Raw genomic sequence first — 25,626 nt, 5'->3', positions numbered from 1 at the left:
AGATCTGTGGGGTAGTAACTTAGATGCAATGTCAGGCACAAACAGCCAGTAAACATAAAACACACATACAAAAAATGGGGTAAAATTGATCTGGTTTATTTATGACGATGCCAAGGCTAGGTACCACTACCAATTCCACGCATTCTTCTCTGATTTGGCGAAACCTTGGGGTGGGGTGTGCAGTAAGTTTGTCGGTGCCGGAGTGCGACTGGCTCAGTTGGGTCAGGGCTCCGGATTCAGGAGAAGATAATCAAAAAGAAAAAAAGTTTTTTTTTTACATATATATATATATGTTCTTATGGGCAACGGATGACGTCACTGCAGATTCACGGTTCCGGGTTTCAGTCTGGACCCTTCCACCATCAGCATACAAAACAAGCAACATTGACATGTATACTCTGAGCATCCGTAGATACGAACGAGGACAATTTTCAGGATGCAAGGACCAGAATATGTTTTAGATGAGCGGACGGAGCAATTGTTAACCCAGGGGACCAAGGGCGGATATGAGAATGGGTTCACATTTAGAAAGTTGCGGCTGGAAATCTCCTGTCTCTTCTCTTCTCTTTTCTAATTTCCTCAAATTATCTCTCTCATACATGGATACAGTTCATTGTTTATTATTATTCATGCTCCTTACTACTCCGCATATCCAGGAACTGTTCAATAAATTATGATAAAAAGAGCTTAATTGTTATTATCCTGCACACTAACCATGGTCAACCGTAAATTCCATAGATCCGTACCTTTGTACTCTGTAGATATCAGTTATTCGCAATCACCCATGGATGAAACGTCTCACTCCTTTTCCCTTTGGCCCACAACAGATGCTCAAAAATCAATTATGGGGAGTGTCTCCGCTATCATTTTCTCGTCCACAGACAGAGGAGGTCCCTTTGGATCAGAAGGCTCAAAATAATAGTGGATCCCAATCCCGCATCTTGGAACAGCGTGCCCGAAGGGTCAAAGCACTTGCTATCGCTTGTGGCGCTGGAGATGGCTGAACTAACTTCCACCATGCAAAAATCTCCATACATGGAGCGGGCCTCACTAGTACAAACAAGGGCAAACGGAAGACCTCGTTTTGGTGTGGTTCGGTATCGCCTGGAGAAACCAAAATGCTGTGTGTGCGTACAGCTCAACGTCTCCAAGAAATCGAGGTTCTGGGCATTAGCTGTGACTTGAAAATAATGACTATAAGTTCTTTGGTGAGGGTTTAGCTGGTGACCGCGGACGATAGGGGATACAGGACTTAAGGCGCGATAAATCTCCCCATATCTAATTCATCCAGGATATTGTAACAGGGTAAATGTTCATGAAATAATTGAGGTTCCTAATAACTTCGGGCATTTCCAATGTCCTTCTCCACTTCTGCAGCGCTGCGACGAGCTGAAGGTGGAAGGTGAACTATCATCTGCCAACAGTGGCTGACTGATCGCTTAACTCAACTTCAATGTTCTCTGACAAATCCAACGATTGACCTTCGCTCCGACTGACACTGACACTGACACTGACAGCTGTTCAAAGGGGAACCATTGCATAAACTGGATGTCATCAGGTTCCATTCCTTTGAATCAGTCATGTGGACGGCATTATTGTCCTTCGTGGTAGAACAGCATGCATGCGCTCGCAATTGTTCACACTGCTACTTATCAGGCCTAAAGGCCCACACTATCTCCCTGTTTCCCTGCATCGATGGCAAGACAGCTAGCTTTAGCTCAGAGGGGGTTTCATTATCTATCAACAGCAATTTCTGTTGCAGGCGTAGTGTGTTTGCCGTCAGGTAACCGCGGCTTCGATTATTGATGTATTGATAAAAGGCTGATCAGAAACTTTTTCGTTTCCCTTTTTTTCAGTCTTGTACTTGCTGTAAGTCGAATGATCACATCCCTACATTGTTTCGTGTGGATGGGTAGACGGATAACACGGAGCTGTTGAAGCATGACAACAATTACAGAGAACAGAGTTCAGAATATGTGTAACAACGCCTATTACCACAACCGATCTCGTATTATTATTGTAATGAAATAGTTAGTGATAGGATCATTATTGACACAGCATGTCCCGCGCATGAGCACATACTTGGTTCCATGGTTGAACAACAGATATCATTTGAAGAAAAGATAGATTTAAATCAACTCGTTCAGGATTCAGTCAATGATTCTGTTCTGCTTGCAGCTAACCACTCCTTCCTCCGTGCCTTGTAGATTGTGCCCAATAAATTCATGATTTACCACTGAGCAGGCTTCCAACCACAGCCAGTCAGAGGACGCATGTGTGGTGTATCCTGCCAAACGATCTTTAACAACCAGCGCCGATGGTTTTCATTTTCTCAATCCAATAAGATTGCTGAATTTCTGGACTTTTAGGCTAGTTTATGTAGATGCTAGCGTCCTGCTAACATGATATCATATTGCGAGCTTAACCGTGGAACGATTCGTATTTTCGCGTGGGAATCGGATTTAATTTTCATTTGGACACCGTTGTTGTATGTTAATATGGATCTCGCTCATTGTTGTAATTTCTCACGTTGCTACTCAGGCAATTCTTGTCAATCTATCACAGGGAAGAATTTTATGTAGGGTTGATGATCAAGTGGGTTGCTGGTGTCAGTGCAAGTGCTTCTGCATTAATGCTGTTGATCTGATCCTACTCAATCATCTTATGTCAAAACATTTCCTCATCTGAAGGCAAAGCAATATTAACATGCTTTTAAAGCATGTCGCTGCGGGCAAGAAATGGAGTTGGAGAGATCAATTTTCAGGGTCTGGGATCCTTCAATCATCAAACTCACCGCGTGTAGACATTGCCGGTGTGTAATCATTGAACTCATTTCTTTCATGCAGGTTGACTTTTTCGATTCTCCAACCATCAAGGAAGAATGACAAGCAAGGACTTCGACGGTTTCATTGACGTGGAGTTGGGCCTAGCGGAGTCATGGATATGATGACCGACAGAAGGAGAGAGGCAATAACACACATTAAACTGATTAATTTTCCGAGCTTCTCACAATGTTGACAGTCCTGAACCACCTCTTTCATACTTCGTTTTCAAATGACAGTATTTGCAGGGTACCTTCCAAGTTTGCTCCTTGTAACACTCTGCTCAGTTAATATGAATGTCCCTTCATTTTACTGCACAAACTATGCCATCAGCAACCTAGATAATCAATACCCCAATTAATTTTCAATCCCCTCCAAAACACCAACCCACAAAGTCTCTCAACTCCCCTCGTTCCCCGCCCCACATCTCCCCCAAAATCTCATTGACAGTCCGTTTCTCGGCCGCAGCCTCGGCCTCAAGATCAACAATAGGTGGTGGTGGTGCTCTGCCCCCTTCCCCTTCATGATGTGTATCCAGAACCATCGTAACGACCGTCCAGAACTGCGAGAACTTTTCAATCCACTTCTCCGGATTCCTAGAGTCGGTTCCAAACTTCATCTCTAAGTACCAAGCGAGTTGACGGCTATGTGGCTCTAAGATAGCGAATAGCGCAGATAACGTAGTAGCCCGCAAAGGCGTTGACGGAGCGGGTGTTTTGGCGTTGGCCAGAATCTGGATGCTGGACGAAGATTGGGTAGCTAGTGGTGTAAGTGTGGGTTGTTTCGTTACTGTTGGAAGTGGTACTGTTGTTTATTGTCATTTGGGGCGCTGGTGCCAGGACAAGGGTTTGTGTTTACAGCTGGTTCCGTGAACGACGAAGGGAGAAGATGGAGGTTTTCATTGCAGAAGACTTCGCGCTTGGTTTCCCAGTATGGGTGTTCTCGGTCGAAGAGAATTATGTATGCCAGTGTTTCTGGCTCTTCTGCGGAGGCGCTGAGGGTTGCGCATGGGTGGGCTGATGGGGAGGAGGCTCCTCCTTTTGGATGAGCCTGTAAAAAGGATTTATATTCTAGTCCTTGCGAATGCGGTTGCGAAAGTAGTTCCAATGGAAGTGGCCATAATATGCATCGATGTCTCTGAGCTTGTAGGTTGCAGCCGATGGCTCTGACAGTTGTACTGGTTGTTCTGGTCTATCTTGTTGATTGAGTTCCGCCTTGCTGCGAAGCATGGGGGGAATGTATCTCTCCGTAGCCATTTTTGAAGATAGGTAGAGCTGTCCTACATTTGGAGGAGTTCCAGATTGAGCCTGGGAGAGTTGGAAACAGAGAGCCTGAAGGGGTTTTATAGTTGAAAAGGTGAAGTTCAGTATGCACTTGCATTGATTGAAGTAAGAATCATCCAGGCTCTCATGAGATAATAACACAAAATGTTCAAGAGTAGTATATGTAGCTGCCTGAACAACTATATGAAAATATAATCTCAACAACATAAATCAATTCATATAAAAACCAGAAGAATGCGAGTATTTTGCCAACGACGAAGACCTTTGATATAGGAAGATATTCATCTTTCAGAGCATGATGAAAAAAGCATGTAAATGCACTCTGATGTGCATTTCACTCTCACAGCATGAGAGAAAGGAGGTAAAGATGAAATCTGCAAATCCCATCTCCTTCTTGACCCAGTTCAAGATACATATACTTTTATATCTAAGGTGGAAACAGGATTTCAAGCTCAGTTGAAAAATGTAAGAAAGGTTGTCAGTAAATGTTAGATAAAGTAACCAAAACAGTTTACTCCAGGATTATCCTTGTTCCGCTCTAACTCGTGAGGTTGATTTCCTCATACGCTGTTTCGAACAAATTCATCTTCCAGCGAAGAATCCAACAATACGTATGAAGAAGATCTATTCCATGAACCGCAGATAGGCTGGATATGGTGGTGTCCTCTTTGGCTGGTGGTTAAACAGCTCGCTTAGTTAACGAGGTCAACCTCCCAACGACTCATCTTTCTCAACCCTTTTCAATCATAGATATCTCAACAACTACACTATGTATTTGAATATCAACATAATTGATATAACGTAATCCCGAAGCAAGCAAGAAACCAATTCAACCATTTTCAATTCTCTAACTCATCCGCCTCAATGGGTAATTCTGTCTTTTTCAAATGTATATTCTATTCTATGTGTTTAAAACTTAGAATAACTGATTATTTTGGGTGGGATTATTAAACATCCTACGCCCTACAAGTCGAAAAAGTCGAACTCGCTTATGGATTACGTTCGTTCGTCATTCGTTCGTTCGTTTTTTTTAGCTCGTTTTGCCTACAGCAAGGAAGGTTTCAATTCTAGCCGAAAATCTTGAGCTTAATCGCAAAGACAGCTAAGCTACCCTTGGATCATTTTGCATAGCCGAAATGTCCGGGGCCAATACAATTTTCTTTTATGAACAAGAGGACTGACAATCAATCGCTTTTTTCCCCATGGTCTTATTTCGCAGCGGAGATATCTACCTCAAGACTTCAAGAGGGGAAAGGATGGAAATATGACCACTTCCCAGCCAGAGACATCAGAAGGTGACAAAATCTCAAGGCTGCTTGAATGAAACTTGCAAAATTGTCTAGTCTGTTTTGTGTGGCTCTACGAAATACCGTGGGTCAGAGGATAAATCTTCTCATACTCCTTTGGAGAATCGAGAGGCGTTCCTGACGCTCAAGCTCCTTCGCGGCCTTTATTTTTTTCGCACGACGTTGGCATTAAAAAGTGCTAAATTGTCTCCGGAAGGTGTTTGTCGACGTCGTTTTCATTTTCTTAGGTCGAATTTCTTTTCTTTTCTTTTCTCTTTTGTTATTTGTTTTCGGATCTCAGTTTTGCAGGTGACATACCTTCGTTCGATGTCCCGCTATATTCCAATATCGGTACTCACATCCCAACCTTCCCCGCGGCTGTTCTTGAGCCATGCGTCCGGATCCATGTGGCTCTGGCCAACACAACCAGTTATGTTGCATCATAGTTCAAGCACACAAATTATCATGATGACTGATCCGTGTATGTTTGGTATGGTTGTAGTCTCCGTCCCATGACATAATACATGCTCAAAGTAATCAGCTGGTGGCAAGATGATCTGCGATGTGACAGGGGCGCCCGGAATGCTAACTTGCAAAGCTATTGGTGGATTGCACTTATTCCCTTCCCCCCCTTTTTTCCCCCGGGAGTATACCTCCCAAGAACAAAACAAGATGCTGTGAGAACGAGCCAATAATTCCATGAAAATCTCACATGAGATGTGCTTGCTCTGTGTGCTATGGTGCAACATGTCTTCAATTGTCAAGGTGAGATTTGCAAATATGTGGGATTTAATGGGAGCGACATGTCAAGCAATAGATAAAAATCTGGGATGTGGGCTATGGTACATCACAAGACCGACACTGGTCATCTCCATATCTCCCACACATCTGTCCCTGATAGCTGTTCATGGTCTCGATGCCTTCGACTATGAAGATGACAGCGACGGTGGAGGTGAGAGTGGTGATCACTATAGCAGCTGCTGGTAATACCAGGATGCAGGGTTGTTTTCCCACTACGCCCTCCCCTTTGGGAAGACTCTCCTACGCTGCCCTGGATACCTATTGCTTATGAGGTACAACTTACTCCGCCAAGCCTAATCTGACCTCCCTTGAGGTTTACTCTCCTTTTCATCTGTTCTTATATCAGAACATATCATATACGGTTCTGTTGTTCTCTCTTTTTTCAAACAACTCACTGCATCGGCCAATCTGTGTCCCGTGCGTGTTTTAAATCAATAATATCCGTGCTATCAGCTTGCTACCGCCGTTATGGCGACCCGCTTTCATGGGCTCTTGCAAGCATTGCTTATCTGGACATTGTTGTCCCTTCAAATTTTGGCTTCAGTCATGTCCCCAGTCTTGATTAATCCTCTGCGAAATGCGCATGAAAACAAGATGCATGATCTTGTGCCAAGGAACCAACTTGGGATGAATGTTGTACTTCCCCCTAATGTTGCGAAAGCTAACCAGCTCGGCATCGACGAGGCTAGGCGCATTGTGAATGATGCTATTAAGGAGGCTTCTGCTCTTAACAAGGCCCGACTGGAGCATCCTTTGAGGAATCACTATCAGCTCAAGTCTGGAACTAGGACTTCCCGTCGCGGTGAACCCAATGGAGATGTCCCACCACCGCCCCTTTTCCAGATCAGTAAGGAGATTGCAGCAGCTGCAGCTCTCATCGCTGAGGTTGAGGCTGTTGCTGAAGCCAGGGATTCGTCCAAGTCTAAAGCAGATTACTCCTATATTGATGTCATGTACAACCGTACAGTAGTGAAGAGAGCAGATGCCTTCTGGATGGAAGATATAGAAAGGAAAGGAGCCTGGCCATTTGGGAATGATCGTTCTTTCAAGGTATGATTTGCTTCGGTCAATATCAAGGCCTCAACGATTGTCTGATAGGTGGCCTCAGGTTTTCCGTAACGTGAAAGATTACGGTGCTGTTGGAAATGGGGTTAATGTAAGTGAAACTAGTTCTTGGCGGATATATTGTATGCTTATCATGTTATATAGGATGATACAGAGGCCATTAAGCGAGCAATCGCCGACACTGGTACATGTGGTGAGAAGTGCAATGGCGCTACCACCAAGAATAGCATTGTCTATTTCCCCTCCGGTGAGTCCAACACATTAATTTTCCATTATATTGACATATTAATCACATAATTAAGGAACCTACCTCGTCAGTTCCACCATCGAGACCTATTTCGGAAGCCAACTAATTGGAAATGTAAGTAATGAGGCTATCATGTCGGAAATCTTCTAACAGACCCAGGCAAACGACCGCCCTGTTATCAAAGCTGCCAGTTCTTTTATTGGTCTTGGTGTGCTCTCAACAAATCATTATGTTGAGAATGGGGCAAATGGCACAGACGGCAATGCGAAAGAGTGGTATGTCAACACGGTAAGGTCATCAATATATATTTAACTCAAGGTGATTTGCCCGTGAGTTGACGCATTGTACAGGCCAACTTTTATCGCCAGATCCGAAATTTCAGATTCGATATTACTGCCACCAATCAGGGAGCATACATTGCTGCACTTCATTATCAGGTCGCTCAAGCCACAAGTCTTTCCAATATTGATTTTATAGTTTCATCAAACCCCGGTACCACTCAGCAGGCCATTTGTAAGTGCTACATGAGATGGCTACATTTGTTGCTACATGCTAATTAGACCCTATTAGTCTCTGAGAATGGCAGTGGCGGAGTTTTAAGTGATCTGACGTTCACTGGCGGGAATTTTGGAATCTGTGAGTGCTGCCATAGCCTGATCTTATAAACGAAGACATTCTGATTAGTAGGTAGATGGCGGGAATCAGCAATTTACAGCCCAAAGGCTTCAGTTTACAAATTGCAAGACAGCAGTTCAGCTAATTTGGGACTGGGGATGGGTAAGCAAATGATGACCTCACTCAACATGTACCCGATATTGAAATATTGTAAGACGTGAGAGGTTCGACGAGGCTAACCGAATTCTAGATTTGGAAAAACATCCAAATCACAGGATCCACTACGGGCTTTAAGCTTATGTCAGAGGATAATGTTCCTCGCTCTGGCTCGATTATGGTTTTAGATTCGATCTTTAGAAATACTGACACTGCCCTCCTCACGTTTCCTGCAAAACAAGAAAGGGCCAAGGGCACCACGGGAATAACATTGGACAATGTTGCCTTCGACAAAGTGAGAAATGCTGTCGCAGATAACCAGGGCAAGGTGTATCTTGCTGGAAGCGTTGGGAGCATTAATACATGGGCTCTTGGTCCGGTGTATTTTGATTCTTCCCAGAGAGATTTTACCCTGGGAATGAGCTTTGATACTTCAAGAGAGTCGACCTTACTTGCAGATAGACTTTCCCCTCTTCCTAAGGCACCCTTCTTTGAGAGACCCAGACCTCAGTATGAGGGAGTTCCTGTCTCAGATTTTGTTCACATGAAGGATTATGCAAAAGGTTCTCTCCTTCCAGCTGTTCGTGTTCTTCCATTTACTAACCCCAAAATAGGAGACGGTGTTACCGATGACACAGAAGCATTCCAGAGGGTATTGCGTGAACACTCTACCGACCGAATTATATTTGTCGACGCAGGTTCATATCTCTTGAATGATACAATCACCATCCCAGTTGGAGCAAGAATTGTTGGAGAAGGGTGGTCCCAATTAGTTGCCTCTGGCCCCAATTTCCAAGATGAAAGGTGAGGAGGGTTTTGGGCCATGGATTTCGGAATATAGTTGCTTACATCAATATATAGAGCGCCGCGTCCTTTGGTCCGGGTCGGAAAGCCTGGCGATACTGGTGAAGTGGAGATTCAGGACTTGCTTTTTACCACAAAGGGACCGACTGCGGGAGCTGTTTTAGTAGAGTGGAATATCAAAGCTTCAAGTGCGGGATCTGCCGGCATGTGGGGTATGTTAAAACTTCTTCTTCTCTCCCCTTTTGTGGCTGCACTGCTGCTAAGGCCGTAACTAATCACATACAGATTCCCATGTCCGTATTGGGGGAGCTAGCGGAACCAAACTTACATCAACAGAGTGTCCTGCCATTAGGAACGGCGTGAATAGTGATGACTGCAAATCTGGCAGCCTTATGATGCACATTACAGAGTCGTCGTCCGCATACATGGAAAATGTGTGGCTTTGGGTTGCAGATCATGATATTGATGACCCACATCTGCAAGACGATAACAATACCATGGTAGGTATATTGACCCTCTGGATACATACAAGCATGTGTCTGAATCCATTATGTATCAGGTTCAAACTTCCGTCTACTCCGCCAGAGGTTTACTAGTTGAGAGTGCCGAAGCTACCTGGCTGTATGGCACATCGTCTGAGCATGCCGTTTACTACCAGTATAATTTTTACAAGGCGAAGAACGTTTTTGCGGGCATGATACAGACTGAGTCTCCATACTATCAACCAACCCCCAAGCCACCAGCACCGTTTGAAGGTGCTATTGGCGTCTTGCCTGGTGATCCAGATTTTGGCGGTTGCCGTGATGGTACACCGGGATGCGATGCTTCGTGGGGTCTCCGAATTATTAACTCATCTCAGACTTATATTGCGGGAGCTGGATTGTATTCGTGGTTTACCACTTATACACAGGAGTGTGGTACGTAAATGCACACCCGAGCCGTGGACAGGTCCTCCCTTTCTTGATATATTGCATCTCAAGGGGATTTGCATATTTGTTAACTTCGACTCGAATGCTGTACAGTTGATAAGCGCAATTGCCAAAACACTTTGATAGAGTTGAAAGGAAATGGTCCTCGTGTTCGAATTCACAATTTAATAACTATTGGGGCTACTAATATGCTCACATCCGACGGATCCCAAGTCCCCTCTCAAGATAATCTGGCTGTTGACTACCACCCATATTGGAGCCAAGTCACCGTTATTGATCCTTTCCAAAACAGAGGTGCCCGAGGTCTCACAACACCGACAAGTCCTGACAAAAGTGGACGTCAATGTCCGAACATCCCTCCGGAAGTCGACGTCCCTGGAGGAAAATATCCCCCCGATATCCCTGTCATGGGCCGGCCAGGTAAATCTGACCATGGATATTTTACGTTAGTCAATGGATCTCCATACAACTGGATGCTCACATACAACCATTCGTATCAATTGGATCAGTGGAAGTGGTACGATGTTCCTGCAGGTAAGTCAACCCCGTCGTTGGCCAGCCGCACGAATTATTTTGCTAAGAAGTTGTAGGAGAATCCATCCAAGGTGAGTGGAAATTTGCGCGTGCTTCCAATAGATATGATGACAAAGGTGAGGCATACTACAAAATTGATGGAACCGACAAATCTTTTCAAATTTGGGCCAGATTTTATGAGGATGACCCGGAAAATGCGTTCCATCTTCGAGTTTTGTACGATGGCTTAGAGACCAAAGACGTCAAAAGGGGTACTTCTCTTGACTATCGTACCCGTGGAGGTTATGGGGGCATGAGGGCGATTAACTGGGTGTTGACTGGTAGCGAGAAGGAAGGGTATTGGTCGAGCCATAGCCCACCCGTTGCGTGGATGTCATCGATACTAAATATTATTGGGGATCGAAAGGTAAAGCATGTCTGCATGCCTGGAAGCCATGATGCTGGAATGTCGAAGTTAGATGGTCACACTCAATGTTCGTCCCCCCTTCCTCCAAACAACATTTAATCGAGCTTGTGACACTAATGATAACTAATTCAGTTGCTGATGAAGGGAATACCCTAACTCAGTATCTGAGTGTGTATGACCAGCTGAGAAGAGGATCTAGGTATTTCGATGTTCGTCCTGCCATTGGTAACGGAGGAAAATACCTCACAGGCCATTACAGTTACATAGACGTGCTTGGAATTGGATGGCAAGGTGGTAATGGGGAGTCGATTCAGGAAATTGTTGACGGAATAAATAGGTTGGAATTTATTGATGCACTCTATGTTTCTAACCCTGACTAATAATGTGAACTTTACAGATTCACTGCTGAGAATCCAGAACTAATCATCATTAACCTCGACCTAACCCTTGACACGGATAATGGTTATAAACCCTTTAACGATGAACAGTGGAGTAAAACCTTCGACTTATTCGAGGGCGTTAAGTACCTTCAAGGTAATCTTGAAGGGGATTTGACCGAGAGGACCATGAATGATTACATTGGCGCTGGCGAAGCTGCCGTCATTGTCATTGCATCAGGAGGACCTACTCGCCCACAAAAGGGGATTTACTCAAACCGCCAATTCCCACGGTATGACAGTTATTCCAACAGCGACGATCCCGCAGCCATGGCCGATGATCAACTCGCCAAGCTCAAAGGAAACCGCAACATCGTGTCAGACACAACTGAACGAAAGGACACTTTCCACATATTTTCCTGGACCCTGACGCTTTCACGCGTGTTCGAAAGAACTATTGCTGACCAATCTATCGAGTTGGGGTATGACCCTCTCTTCTGGCGTGGGTATCACGCTTTCACTCCCTTTTCGTATCCGAATGTGATTTATATGGATTTCATCGGGAGTGCGGACCAGTCTGAGACAACACTTGAGAAGACGCATGGGGAGGTGACGGCGCTGGCGATGGCGGTTAATATGGAGCTTGCGAGTCGGAATTGTTATGTCGGTGGTGGCTCAATGGTTTAACGGGAGGCTTAACTGCTGATACCTATATACCGTGTCATTATTTTCATTTGTTGAATATTTCTGTTTTGTTGCTTTTTCTTTGTTATTTATTTTATGGGACTCGGTTGTAGGCACATGATAAATAGCTAGGTTAATGGCAACATCTATGCCCTGGACTGAAGGCTTTATGCATTGTTAAGAAACGTATGTATTCTGCGTAACCTTTTGCAACTTGCTGTGGTGTACTTTTAAATGGAGATTTTTCTCAGTCTCATGAAGATGTAGTTACCTCATTTCTACAACACGAAAGCCAGGGGCTAAACAGTCTCTAAAAGTCTATTCTGGCATATTTATGAAATATAGATCTTAATCTCTCAAATATCTACCCACACATTTGCTTTGCCTAACACTCTAATCCCAGGTCCTTAGATGAGGACATAACCTAAATAATTAAGTAGTTTTGGATAGAAAGGAATAATCGCAGGAAGGCCACTTACCACAAAATCAGTAAATATGCACAAACCAATTGTTCTCCTGATCAGTCATCCCAAAAGAGTATTCTCTCCAGAATGATCTAATAGTTGCTGAATCCTGCATCACACCGTTTTCACGTTTCATCAGCGCCAACATATATTTACCCTTCATTGACCGATCTTTACACAACCTCTCGTTTCCCGCCTGCAGCCCGCTTCTTCCGTTGAATCTTGTTCTACAAAACCAAATTACCTTCTTCTATGAGCACAACCCCCACTAGAGCGACAAAGATCCCTAGCATATTGGTGTAAACCAGGACGACAACCTGGTGGATCTACTTTGCTAAAAAGGAGAGGTTCTGTGATGTTGCCCGCTGACGAGCCAGCCGTTGTACAGTGATGTTAGGATTCCGCCGAAGAGAGGAAGCCAGGAGGTAGAATGAAGACAGTAACGCTGCTTAGTTGGATGTGATTCATTCTAGAACGTAGAGCACGGTGACCTAGAAAGAAGCGACTTGACAGAAGCTCTGAAAAGCTCCGAGATGCAGCCATTTCTCCTTGCGAAATCCCCATCCTAAGAACTAGTGCAGGCATCAGAATTCGCGGTGGTACCTTGATTAAATACATCGGGAAAGGCCGCCATGCTAAATAGTTGAGCAATGGGGCCTATGGAACCCATAAGGGAATGCTGGTTTCCTGATAGTCCACTACCTTCTTGAAGGCAGAATATGGCTACAGAACCGATGACAGTTTTATTGACAATTATGGTATGTTTTAAGTTTTATTTAATTCGTGTTGTCCACTACTTTGGGATCTGTTCATTACCTGAATGAAGTAAATCTAAACCAGAAACGTGAGGATGAGTTTATCGGTTTTTTGCTAGATACGGACAATCTTTAAGCGACGCAGTGCATCACAGCCACTTAACTAGCATTTAGAATCCAATAGACACTCAGTGTTGATAGGCGGAAATACGCATCCCAAGTCTTACATCTTCTTGGGTCATCGAGATACGGTTGCCTTGCCATGCTGGGGATGGGGATCTTCTCACCACCCCTTAACTCCGACAACCAGCTCACTAGGCCGGTCAAAGTTTTTGAACTCTCGCCAGCTCCATGTTCACTATAGAGTCTATAGTCTCTCTAACCGCAACGGGTGTAACAAATGGACAAGCTAAATGGCTATCGATGGCATGTACGATTGCGTATACAGTGGCCGGACAATCAGAGATCGATAGATTTTAGAAAGTTTGATGGCTGTCAAACTGAATGGGAAGAAAATGAAAGATATCTAGGACACATTTCAACCCGGCAAATTATTCTTGATAGTCATCACTGCGTTAGTCCTCTTTATTATGTTCACCGAGTCCCTGGAAAGCCGCTGGCCCCTGGATGAATGTGCCGACAATAGTCACAACATGCTTCTTCAACTTGAGCTCACAAGCGCATGGCCGTTGTTACTTCATGGAGGCGTCCCGATGGTTCTCATCAGTCCGAAGTGGTCAACTGTGCCCAGTAGTTGAGCATTTGCGCCTTCTTTTATATTGAAAGAGCAGAATCATGTCGATCTTGATATCCACTTGTTGATAGCCATGATGACCGTCCTGTTTGAAAGATACAGGACCCGCATGGAGGACAGCTTGCATGAAAAATTGATCAACTCATGGGTTAATCCCCGAGCTATTTCAACTAAGTAATTCCCATTTATTTTTTAAGTCTTTCCGCACACTCTGTTCTTGTTTACTTCCGATGATGTATAGAATCGGGTTCCTGTTGAACACTCTGAATATTCAACCCCTGCGGCCGATTGTGCCTGAGAGCCAATGAGGTGCGGAGGTTGCCCTAGCGTCACACCTTAGATAGTAGTCATTTAACCAATCTCTAAATGAAATTTTGATACTGCGCCTCCTGCTACAACATGAGAGAAAGCTCCATCAGGCAACATGCATGAATCAGTTCTTCCATGCATGCCAAAGTCGAGGAACACGTTAAAGGGGAATTGGAAGGTCAGCTTATTATCAGGATCTGGCTGATTTTATAGGAGAAAGGTGATTGAAGGACTGATTTTCGCAATGAAGCAGCCTGCAAAACAAACTGATTATGGACTGGATTCCAGCCATCAACACCGGAAGTGCCTGGTGAATGTGTAATAGCGGGTGACTCTCGCTTGAGTTTATCATCGAATGTTCCAGCAACCCGAGCAACAGAAAAAGAGATGTCTTCGGGTCAATCAATGTGTTGTTGGGTTGTGGTGGTGGGATCTCTGGTTGACTGCCCCATCAACGACGACCACATCAAAACAATGCTCATCCTCAGCAGCTTGAGATCCTCATCTGCCAACACCCTACACTCGAGCTCGGGGCCCTTCGCCTCTCACACTCTTGGCAGTTGTTCCCCCCTCCCTAATAAGCTTCTAAAGAAGTTTTTTCTTTGTGTCCTGCATATGCAGTACTAGCAGTACTCGAAGATGGCTGCGCCTGTTCCTCTTAATCTGTTTTCTTTCTTTCATGCCATTGGCAGCACCCCTGCTCTCAATCTGACACAGGATATCCCTTATGACGAGTCTGCAAGCCTTCTGCTTCTTGGTTGCGGAGATGTTCGTCATATACTGTTCACTTGCTTCATGAATAGCGCATCAGGTATGTAGTGATGTCTCCAAATAAGATTATCACAAAGGCTAATCCCGACACAAGAACCTCGCGCACTTGATTTCACTTGCTGTGATAGCCAGTCTGCAGTTATAGGTAAATTATAGCCTATTTTTCTGATGACAATTGTCTGTCTGCTAAGTGCCATTGTAGCCCGTAATGTTTTACTCTTCACCTTGATACTGGATTGTGAAGACACGGACACCCTGTTGTTATGGAATATCTATTATCATTTGTTTATTGATGATAAGTCTCTTGGTCTTCTTGAATCTCAAATCAAGAAATTATGTCGTCTTTCAAAATCTCTGAGGCACTGGCACAGGAGCAAGTATGGACGTCTCCTGAGATTCTGTGACTCAAAGACACTTGCTCTTGTGGGGGATGTCTGGTATTCATATATACACGCCTCAGACAAGGTCTTATACGTGACTGGTTTTCGAAATGCAATTCAAGCCTGCCTTGAAGTGAAAGCTGCAACCCTGGGACCTGGGATAGAGGTGAATGGGGCCCGTTCTGCTGCTCCCAATGCAGCCGGGGCTATCAAAGATCTCCCCGGTCTGCACTCTCGTTATTGGAAAAACGGAAGCACTTCAAATGATCCCAAAGCCTCAAATGTGCACGCCAACCCCACCCTGGCACCTTTGGAAAATGACCCTGCGATGCTTTATTATGACATTGATCCACTCCACGGATTTCACCTAGTAACTGCATATACATCAATAGGTTCAGAATCCCCATTTTGCCCCAAAGAAACTGCTAATAGTCATGCACATCATGCAGTAGAAACAGCGCGTCTTCAGTTTAAAGTATGGTGTCAGTCATTCAAAGATGGGCAGGAATCTTGCACCGTTCGTTTCTTTTCTGGGGAAGCTCTCGCTTTTTGCCATACCCTGCAGCATATGACGATCACCAAAGAAACTTCTGCGAATTGGTTCCGAACTCCGTACCATTTTGATACTTTCATTTTAGATGCGGAGGACTATGAGCCCAATGGCCCCGCTCCCTTGGCCTTCGACGTCATCGACACGTCCAGCCTTATCGACGACCTTGGTGGTATAAACATCTTCATCGCCGCAAGGCCGCTACTTCACAAAAAAACATCATCCACGATATATGCAGAGTCCTTGGTTAAGTGGGTAACTGATGTAGACTTACTGCTAGATGACCTTTTCGCCGGTCATTTTCCAACGGTGTCGATATTACTTGGTGTTTTCCCTGTCCAATACTGGACAAATTCCTCCGCAGTTGCGAATTCCGAGGAGCAATTTATAGAAGATATGCACAAATGCCCAATGGGACATGTCGTAAACACCCGCAGGATTTACAGCAGAACAATGTGGAAGCATCAATCACCTACGACGAATACACTTGGAAGCAGCAGCTGCCAACTTCTCCACTTCGACCCGGAAGGCTTATCTCAGGTTCTATTCAGCATCTACCTGAAAATGTACTTGAACGAGGACGTGAAATTGACCTTAGGCAATCCAACTCAGGACACGATTCAGAGAAACTCCTGTATTCGTTACCATCGCGGAAGCTTTGCTAGGTTCCTTGAATTTGTTCAAAAGCGCGTCAATGTTGATTGGGATAAGACCATGTCAACGCTGATCACGTTGATTGAAGGTGATAAAGTTCTTCTGGTTGGGCCAAATTTCATGCATGAGTTGTTTGCACATCTCCACCTTCTTGGAGTGCATTCAAACTCATCCCTTACCAGAGAACTTGTTTACAACCGAACCTCCCATGATTTCCGCGCGTGGAAGGATATGCCTCAGTTGGCTTCTGTCACGGTGGAAGTTCCAAGAGCAAAACTCTCTATTTTCACCAAGCTTTCTCGTGCTAAACTGGGAACACCGTATATCAACGGTTTCATATCAAAACGGATGGCTTGGAAGAACCTTTTCGCAGTTGTGCAGCTTGGATTTGGACAAGTAGTTGGTTATGGCGCAAGACACAACGACGATTTTGCGGTAACTGTGGTCGAGGATCATAGTGGCTGGAAAGGGAAGAGTTCCCTTATTGTGTCCTTCATTGTTCCTTCGTGGATGCTGCTCCTGGAACCAGAAAACACCATGGTTGGCATTTCCCTTTACAACACTCCGCTTGCCTCTATGACTTTTGGGAAAACACTAGGAATGGACCTTACGGTCTTTTCAGCTGACCTTGGGAATGGATCCGCCGTATATATCTCAAAGCAACGACCAAACAACGCCGGAATGCCGCGTGTATTTATGCCACCAGGAGGTGGAGAAGAACCACAACAAAACCCAGGAGATGCGGCTTTCCACACAACACTAAAGGCAGAGGTTGGCGTTGAAAAAGGAATCATCACTGGATTTGTTGCTCATATCGATTTCCTTTCTTCAGAAGCAAAGGAAGCCCTGAAGCGTGAGAAAATGGTCGAGCTTATTCAACCGTCCCCATGCTCTCTGGGTGCAATTGTCGAAAATAAATCCCTGGAAATTGTTGTTACCTTTCCTGCTCCTGTGCTCAGAGCAAAGTCCAAGATTAGGGTTGCGAGAACCTCATCCTATCTGGAGATAGTGGCCTTTAGGGCCGAAAACCCCGATCGTCAAGGGTTTCCAGATTATGTTTATCCAACTTTCTTGGGCAAGAACGGAGAGCCGATGGTTTGGAACATTCCATACCTTAACCCGAACCGTCTTCCCACTTTGGATCCGAATGGCGCAGAGTGTTTAGGATGGCTGGTTTCGCACGCTTCCATGATGTTCTCTGTCAATGAGAGTAGAGCGCGCCACGGCCTAGATGTGAATGGTGCAAAGGCAGCCGAAAACATTAGGCTTTGTTTCAAGGACACTTTGTTTTCTATGGTCATGTCGTTCGCGGGGATCCAAGCACCAAGGCGCAAAGTGTTTGGACTAAGCAACGACAAAATCGGATTGCAGGTCTTATTTTTCAACTCCTCCATCCGCATTGACATGTCCAATCATACTGTGGCTCTCGATGTCGCTATTATCACCCTGCCTCCAGAGATGGGACCGCAAATGTGGGACTTTGTGAAAAGCTTAAAGACGGTCGAGTTTGCTACCATAGCAGTGGACGAAGGGGAGCTAAAATTATGGAAACGCGTCCTGCCAGCGTTTGTCGAACGCTGCAAGGATTGGAAACACAAGTCTAGTTGCGAGTACAGAATTGAGTCTCGAATCCCGCTGTCCGTCGAAGGCCACAAGCCAGTGCTCTGTTCCTGCGGCAACGGCATCCTCCCGCCAAGCTTCATTTCTGGTCTCGAAATGTGGGATGCGGTTTCTAAACATGCGGTTCGCGGCTTGGTGCCGCTTCTGTTCACTCTACCATACTCTGACACCAAATGCAGTCTGGAAGAGGTTGACAAGTTTCGGAAGAGCAAGTGTGAGGCCTGCGGTGCGGAGAAATCTGTCCATGGCCGTGCTTTGCTGTCGTGCACTCAATGTCTCATGGTGAGATATTGCTCGTCAAAGTGTCAGCGCACACACTGGAAGGTTCATAGAAAGTCCTGTATGGGGAAGAGTGGTGGTGATCTTTTTGATAAGTGACACGAAGCTACTTGAGGAAAGACTCTGATTCCTGTATGTATAACAAAAATTGAATTGTTGTGTTACGGTATATGCAGGGGGCGAATAGCGCGGTTGATTTGATATCGGCTTTGGATTGGAACAAACGGATAGTAAAATTTCTCGAACTCTGTCTGAGATAGCAAGTTTAGGAGTCGTAATGAAAGTTTTTCCCTTAACCCGGTTCTTCAAGGCGCAACGCTGGCGTCTATGACTAAGAGTCATGTAACAGTAAACTGGTTTACCAGTTTTCCGCAATACGTTGCATGTCTGGTGCTTTCATCAAGGTATTGCGGGGTCTGCCCTTGTTCCCCACCTTCGGCTCCAAAACCGAACCGGACAGGGTTTTAGAGAGATTTCTGAGAAATTCGGCAAGCCACTGGCAGCGACGGAAGAAGGAAATCCTCGAATCCCCCCCGATTAAACTCCTCAGAATTATAGGGAACATACCGCTGTTTCCCTTCAGAGCAACAAGTCAAAAGGGGCAGATTAATGGCTCCCAAAGTGCCCAAGTCGGGAGTCTGGTGCCCTGCCGTGACTTTCTTCGACCCGGAAACCGATAGTCTCGACCTCGCCAGCCAAAAGAAATATTACACCTACCTCTCCCAGTCAGGGTTGGCCGGGCTCGTCATCCTCGGCACAAACGCAGAGGCATTCCTCTTAACGCGCGAAGAGCGCGCACAACTCATCGCCGCTGCAAGGGATGCTGTCGGGCACGACTTCCCCCTCATGGCGGGGGTGGGCGCGCATTCGACGCGCCAAGTGCTTGAGCATATCCGCGACGCAGCAGATGCGGGTGCGGATTACGTTCTAGTTCTCCCGCCCGCCTACTTTGGCAAGGCTACGACAACGTCAGTGATCCAGTCGTTTTTCACGGATGTCGCTACGAAGTCGCCGCTGCCAGTCGTCATATACAATTTCCCCGGGGTGTGTAATGGCATCGATCTGGATTCCGATCTCATAACGACGCTCGCGAGAGAGAATGAGAATATAGTCGGTGTGAAACTCACCTGTGCCAGCGTAGGGAAGATAACGCGGCTGGCCGCATCCTTGTCGCCGGATAAGTTTGCGGTGTTTGGTGGGCAGTCCGATTTCTTGATCGGAGGGCTCAGTGTAGGATCTGCGGGGTGCATTGCCGCGTTTGCGAATGTGTTTCCCAAGACGATATCGAGAATATTTGATTTGTATAAAGCAGGGGATGTGCAGGAGGCATTGCGGCTACATAGGATTGCTGCCCTGGCGGAGTCGCCGTGCAAATCCGGGATAGCATCAACCAAATACGCGGCCGCAATTTTCTCGGCTAAGAAGGCGGGTATTCAGGGGGCGGAGGAGAAGTTGAGGCCTAGACGGCCCTACGAGCCGCCGTCTGAAGCAGCGAAGAAGATTGTCAGGACCGTCATGGCGGAGGTCGCGGCCAATGAGGATGGGTTGTAAAAAACATGTGGCTGGGATGGGGGAGTCGATATTGATGTTGTTGATGGGGACAGAAAAGCATCGTAGCTGGTTGAAGAGAGATTAGACGTTTTGTCACTCGAAAATATTGACATGGTTAGTGAACAGAAATAGACTACATTTTATCGATAGAAAATTCCAATTCTTTGGTGGGTTCTTGTTTACGATTTCAGATGTAATATAAAGTATTGATTCGTTGACGTATCGATACTATATCTTGTACAGATAGGATGTCTTCGGCCTGTTGACCGATGACCAAACGAAAAATGGGATAAACCAGGAATCCTCTGCAGCGCTCTGAAGAGCCTTCTTATTGTATATAGCAGGTCAAAGGGATCACAACGGACGAAGGTGATTGGGCAGCAAAATTTTGACTGGACAGATGGATATAAGAGTTACAGAAACCACGCGAGCCATTTATCGACCGCTGAAAGGGGATCCGACGACTCGACGCCAATAAGCGAGCCCTCGATCAAGCCATCCAATCCAACCATAAATCCTCCATGTATGGATGGATATTCGACCTGGAGTTGACCTAAGTGAACTAGTTATGGACATCGTCTTGCGGTATATTTGTCATCACGCGCATTGTGGCGAGGGGCCAACAACCATGCGCGGGAGGGAAACAGGTTGGACTGAGCGTCTTGCACAGCCCAACACAATCGCTCTATCGGTCGCGGAGAGGACTCGAAACAGTCTCTCTCTCTCTCTCTCTCTCTCTCTCTCTCTCTCTCAGCAGCATAAACCGGTCGCCACAAATATTGCCCATACCTCCAACCCCTTTCTCAGCCCCCCTTCTGATACCACCCAAGCTCGCGGCAAGCGAAGACGGGGGAGGGGAGATGATCTAGATCCTCCCGCGACGAGGACAGACAAGCACGAAGCAACGAATCAAGATTTTCGACGTACGTAGTGAGGGTAGAGCGGGTTAGCTGTTCACTCAGGGCAGAAGCACACAAAACAAACAGATAGTTGAGAGTCAAATCGCTAAAAAGGTTGATGCGAGAAAACGTGTCATACGATTCAACCTCCGTAGAATGGAGTTGTTTGGTTCGGTTCCGACGAAACTGCCCCTTCACTATAAATAAACTCCACAGGCGGAGGGAATTAGTATTTTGCGTGCGGCCGGGAACAGACAAGCAGCCGCACTAGCGGTCGGTATTTTTGGTACGGGGCCGATACGCGTTGCCTCAGCCTAAGCTCGAAATCAACAGAGCACCCAAGCACCCAACATCCTGGCAGTACCCAGTACCAACACCCAGCACCCGGCACCCAGCACCCCAGCACCCCAGCACCCCAGCACCCAGCACCCCAGCACCCAGCACCCCAGTACCCAGCCCCCCAGTACCCAGCACCCCAGTACCCAGCACCCCAGTACCCCCCAGCACCCAGTACCCAGAACCCAGAACCCCCCCGTGCCCAACAACCCCCCGTGCCCAACGCCCAACACCCAACACCCAACACCCAACACCCTACCCACCCACCGCCCACCGCCCGCCGCCCGCAACAAGGAACTCCGACGGCCGACGTCGTATGATGCTATTTTTTGCAGCCAGCTTGTGCATGTCGTCAACATTCGTTCCCGGACTCCACTCGTACCTTGGTGTTCAAACCATCTCTCCAAACCGCCCTTGGAATTTGATCACGCCTCTTTCCCTGAACTTACCGGGAACAAGGAAAAGTCGAACAAGGACAAACGGCGTGGGCGGTGCCGGCCAATCCGGCCCCATCTTCACACGCTACGAAAGACGAGGAAACTGACTGACAGGAGTCGATCATTTATCGTCAGCATATGCTCTTATTTCGAAGTGGGAAGGAACCAGCTTTTATTTATTTATTTATTTATTTATTTTTTGTGCTTTTTTATTTATTATTGCCATGTCCTTCTCGCAGTCGCCTCTCAGAGTGTCCATGAGCCCATCGACGGATATCTCTTCGAATAACTCTCCCCGACAGGCCCTCACGTCCGACTGGTCTCAATGGATGCAGTGGGACGGGTTCGAGTCTGATGATATATCAGGCCATACGGATCTCTTCAGCTTGCCTCCGAAAACAGAAATCAAGACGATCGACACAAACCAGACCCTTCCTCTAAAAAGTTTCGACCCTCCTCCGCCTGTTGACTCCGCATTCACATTTACGGCAGGCTCATTACCAATATGTGAGACCATCAGCCCTCAGGAACCATCATGCGTATCTGATACCTCTCCTGCTCCCTCCGACTTCTTTGATTCTGCCCTCAGCCCCGGGGTGGCCGATGGGCGATGGAATAAATCTGGGGCAACAATACCTCTGCCTCCAGATAACAATCGCTCGAAACAACCGCTAGAAGGGAAGAAGTGTAGTTTGCCCTCTGCGCCATTGCCATCCTTCCCAATAACGGATCGGAAAAGAAAGACGCGACCAGATGAGCCTCCGGGCTCAGCTGGCGCAGACGACTCTCCCGTGTCTTCTTCAAAGAACTTGCCGTCAAAGAAGCGGTCACACAACGTGATTGAAAAACGATACCGTGCCAATCTTAACGAGAAAATCGCTGAATTGCGAGACAGCGTGCCGTCCCTCCGAGCTCTTGCGAAACAGAAAAGTGGAATATCTTGCCAAGCGGTTCAGGATGATGATGAGATCGTGTCATCATCTAACAAGCTCAACAAAGCTTCCATTCTGTCCAAGGCCACTGAGTATATCCGCCATCTGGAGCTACGGAATAAACGCTTGGAGGAAGAAAACGTCGCACTGAAAAATCGACTTCGACAGTTAGAGAAAGTCCAGGAACAGAACGTGGTGAACTATGCATCTACGTCGGGTTCCGTATCATCACCTGACGCTTACACCGTCTCTACGGACTCCGGCGCTGGGTCTTCACCCGGCGTCTTTTCACAAAACGAAGACACTTCCCCCGAAAGCTCGCCCAATCCACTCTACCCGCCCGAAGGATTAATCAAAGTCCCCGAGTACTTTAAACGCATGCGAATGACCGGCCCTCAACCGCACTATGCGGATTCTTTCATCCAACGACCAAATGCAAACACAACCTATACATCCTCTGAGAGGAAAGGGACCATTATCCCCAACAAGTTTATGCTTGGCACTCTGGCTGCTCTAATGATAGTTGGCGGCTTTGAGAGCCAGAAGTCAGAGTCATCTGAGAAAGGTTTGCTGGGTATACCGCTCCAATTTGCTGGCGAAATTCATCGGTTTTGTCAAACGCATCTTTGCTTCCCAACGACAACATCCTGGCAAATCCGTGCCCTATCTCATTTCGCGTTAACTTCCCTAGTCGTAGTTGGAGCCGCTTTTGCCGTTTTTCTTTATCTATTCAATTCAGCTCCAAGGCGGGCGAAGCACCCAGCAAAATCAACCACTGGTTCAAGAAACCCAGCTGCTGTTTCGCCAATCGAGTTCCGGCGGGAAGCCTGGCTTACAAGCATCCAGACCGTCTGGGTACCCAGTCACAATTTTTTCCCGGAGTGGTTTGCAGTAACGTGGCGTTGCATGGAGTATGTCCTGAGTTGCATTTTAGGTTGGAAATTGTATTCCTGGCTCACAGGAATTACGGAAGAAGATGAAACGGCCAGGGCTAAGGCGTGGGACATCGCGATTGACGCTCAACTGACAGGCGGGGACCCAGAAGTCAGCAAGAGCCGAATGGTTCTGACAATATTTGCCGCTGGTACTCTGCCGTCAACCCCAGCACGGGTAATGTTAAAAGCTCTCCACTGTCGTCTTTTACTTTGGATGGTGGGTTCCCGGGGCTCTTGGGCCTTTAGGCTCTCAAACCACATTGCTTTTCTGCTGGCCAGCTATCAATGGGAGATAGCAAGAAATTTGCAAAAGAGTCTGCCCAAAGATCATGACGATTCTCTCCCAGACCACCTTGCCACTCTGCTCGACGCAAATATCGACGATGTCATGACCGATGCAATCATTCAGCGAGCATCGAACATGGCATGGAACAGATGTACACAGGAAGCTACGTATGGTGAAGATGCCATGCTGGATATTGTGGTTGAAGATACGGCTGTACGCTCACCCCTTGATGCTCTTGCTGCTTGGTGGTCGAGCAGGGCCTTACAGAACGCATTGATCCATTGCCTTGATGTCGATACTGCTGAACCGTCCGCTCAACGCACAAAGGCCTTTGAACAAGGTCTAACTCTGGCGTTGAATGTTGCACCCATCGCATCAGCTGCTTACACACGAGCTGCGGTGATAAAAGCTGTTTTCTTCGACGAAGACAGAGTAGCAAATATCAACACTACACTCGCCGCTCTTCCACGATCCAAAAGCCAATCAGCCATCAGCAGCACTAATTTTCTGGACTCGTCCGTCCCGCCATCGGCGAGGGCAGAGATATCCATTGCTGTTCGTTGCGCCATGATTGCAGCCATCCTGCGGGGCCAAGTAGACACCAATCCAGTCACTTCCCCTCAGTTGACACTTGAAAATGCAATTACCCTCTTCAATATCCTCCCAGTCGATCCCGTCGAGCTTACACTTCTTGGCTTTGCATCGTTATACCACCTCCTGCATATCGTTGCAGCTGAGCCGTGGATGGTATTGGGCTCCTCTCTTTCTTCGCCCATATCCTCGTCCTCATCCGATACCTCCTCAGCCCGGCAGGACGGTGAATCATCCGATATTGATTGCCATCCTCTTCCGACCCCTGATCTCGCCCGCATTGCCTCGGGTCTTATTTACTGGGTTCGCAACGCTTATAACCCAGTGTCCTCCGGGTTCGATATGGAATTAGCTGAGAAGGCTGTCAAGGGATGCGTCGATGTCTGCCAGAGCGTTGGCATTCACATTGAAGCTGCTGAGACAAAATGGGAAGGCCATCTTGTTGACAATAGCGCACAAGGCTCCCAGATCACCCAGTCCACCGCTAGTGAGGGTCGAACAAACCATAGTGGTGATGGAGGGTGGGAAGAATCGCAGCAAAATGTCGAGAATGTGCGTCGTGAGAGTTTGGAGAGCACGGACACTGGGTATGGAAGTTTGAGCCAGGAAGACGAACGGGCGGATAACAAAGAAAAAAAGATCACGGCTACGCAGCGAGTGGAGGGAGTTTATCTCACCAATTAGTTTTTTTTCTGGATGAATGTATTCTTATGTCCGTGACGTTTTAGCGATTTTGCCTTTTCTTTTCTTTTCTTTTTTTTTTTTTCCACTCTTTAAATCTTCTGTTAATACTCATGTGCTAATACAACTGGCAACTCATGTGTATATTTTACGACTGCAGACACCACTATGATAGAAAAGAACGATGTCACTTCCTTCCCCTTTTTCAATCTTTATTTTTCTATAACATACGGATGCGATAAAACTCAGCGACATCTCAATTATGCTATCGTACAAATATCTTTGTATCTCCGTGTTTCCTAGCATCAAACATGTATTTTACTTAGAACACTCTGCTGCACAACTTTTGCCAAGCTCTATATTTTCGCGCAGTCTTTTTCCTGCTTAGAAAATTGGTTTACCATATATTAAAACTACCGTTGAAAATGCAATA

The 25,626-nt window shown here is 46.4% G+C and overlaps 8 protein-coding genes across 8 annotated transcripts; 7 read left to right on the top strand and 1 right to left on the bottom strand.

Moving 5' to 3' along the window:
* Positions 1-436: 436 nt before the first annotated feature.
* PAAG_11752 (hypothetical protein) lies at positions 437-1,004 on the top strand (the record flags this gene model as incomplete). The annotated part of the gene is made up of 2 exons (XM_015847342.1): positions 437-551; positions 769-1,004. 2 exons carry the CDS (start codon positions 437-439, stop codon positions 1,002-1,004), a joined length of 351 nt encoding a protein of 116 aa, XP_015703033.1.
* Positions 1,005-3,186: 2,182 nt separating this feature from the next.
* On the bottom strand, positions 3,187-4,078 carry PAAG_03797 (hypothetical protein; the record flags this gene model as incomplete). Its single annotated transcript, XM_002794158.2, has 3 exons — positions 3,187-3,562; positions 3,613-3,872; positions 4,001-4,078. The coding sequence occupies 3 exons, from the start codon at positions 4,076-4,078 to the stop codon at positions 3,187-3,189; spliced, it is 714 nt and encodes a 237-aa protein (XP_002794204.2).
* Positions 4,079-6,138: 2,060 nt separating this feature from the next.
* Positions 6,139-6,378, top strand: PAAG_11751 (hypothetical protein; the record flags this gene model as incomplete). The annotated part of the gene is made up of 1 exon (XM_015847341.1): positions 6,139-6,378. The coding sequence occupies one exon, from the start codon at positions 6,139-6,141 to the stop codon at positions 6,376-6,378; it is 240 nt and encodes a 79-aa protein (XP_015703032.1).
* Positions 6,379-6,660: 282 nt separating this feature from the next.
* On the top strand, positions 6,661-12,012 carry PAAG_03796 (glucan 1,3-beta-glucosidase; the record flags this gene model as incomplete). The annotated part of the gene is made up of 17 exons (XM_015845068.1): positions 6,661-7,242; positions 7,301-7,348; positions 7,402-7,504; positions 7,560-7,618; positions 7,664-7,792; positions 7,855-8,017; positions 8,075-8,140; positions 8,196-8,281; positions 8,370-8,838; positions 8,890-9,079; positions 9,137-9,291; positions 9,365-9,579; positions 9,639-9,996; positions 10,102-10,542; positions 10,599-11,015; positions 11,081-11,285; positions 11,346-12,012. The coding sequence occupies 17 exons, from the start codon at positions 6,661-6,663 to the stop codon at positions 12,010-12,012; spliced, it is 4,353 nt and encodes a 1,450-aa protein (XP_015702157.1).
* Positions 12,013-14,930: 2,918 nt separating this feature from the next.
* On the top strand, positions 14,931-18,644 carry PAAG_03794 (hypothetical protein; the record flags this gene model as incomplete). Its single annotated transcript, XM_015845067.1, has 2 exons — positions 14,931-15,102; positions 15,265-18,644. 2 exons carry the CDS (start codon positions 14,931-14,933, stop codon positions 18,642-18,644), a joined length of 3,552 nt encoding a protein of 1,183 aa, XP_015702156.1.
* A 510-nt stretch (positions 18,645-19,154) lies between these two features.
* Positions 19,155-20,096, top strand: PAAG_03793 (dihydrodipicolinate synthase; the record flags this gene model as incomplete). The annotated part of the gene is made up of 1 exon (XM_002794154.1): positions 19,155-20,096. One exon carries the CDS (start codon positions 19,155-19,157, stop codon positions 20,094-20,096), a length of 942 nt encoding a protein of 313 aa, XP_002794200.1.
* A 628-nt stretch (positions 20,097-20,724) lies between these two features.
* On the top strand, positions 20,725-21,651 carry PAAG_11750 (hypothetical protein; the record flags this gene model as incomplete). Its single annotated transcript, XM_015847340.1, has 2 exons — positions 20,725-21,019; positions 21,329-21,651. The coding sequence occupies 2 exons, from the start codon at positions 20,725-20,727 to the stop codon at positions 21,649-21,651; spliced, it is 618 nt and encodes a 205-aa protein (XP_015703031.1).
* A 341-nt stretch (positions 21,652-21,992) lies between these two features.
* On the top strand, positions 21,993-25,196 carry PAAG_03792 (hypothetical protein; the record flags this gene model as incomplete). Its single annotated transcript, XM_002794153.2, has 1 exon — positions 21,993-25,196. The coding sequence occupies one exon, from the start codon at positions 21,993-21,995 to the stop codon at positions 25,194-25,196; it is 3,204 nt and encodes a 1,067-aa protein (XP_002794199.1).
* Positions 25,197-25,626: the final 430 nt, after the last annotated feature.

This window comes from Paracoccidioides lutzii (genome assembly GCF_000150705.2).
Source record: "Paracoccidioides lutzii Pb01 unplaced genomic scaffold supercont2.9, whole genome shotgun sequence".
NCBI classification, from domain to species: Eukaryota; Fungi; Ascomycota; class Eurotiomycetes; order Onygenales; family Ajellomycetaceae; genus Paracoccidioides; species Paracoccidioides lutzii.
The sequence above is the reverse complement of the archived record's forward strand: the minus strand, read 5'-3'. Positions and strand labels throughout refer to the sequence as shown.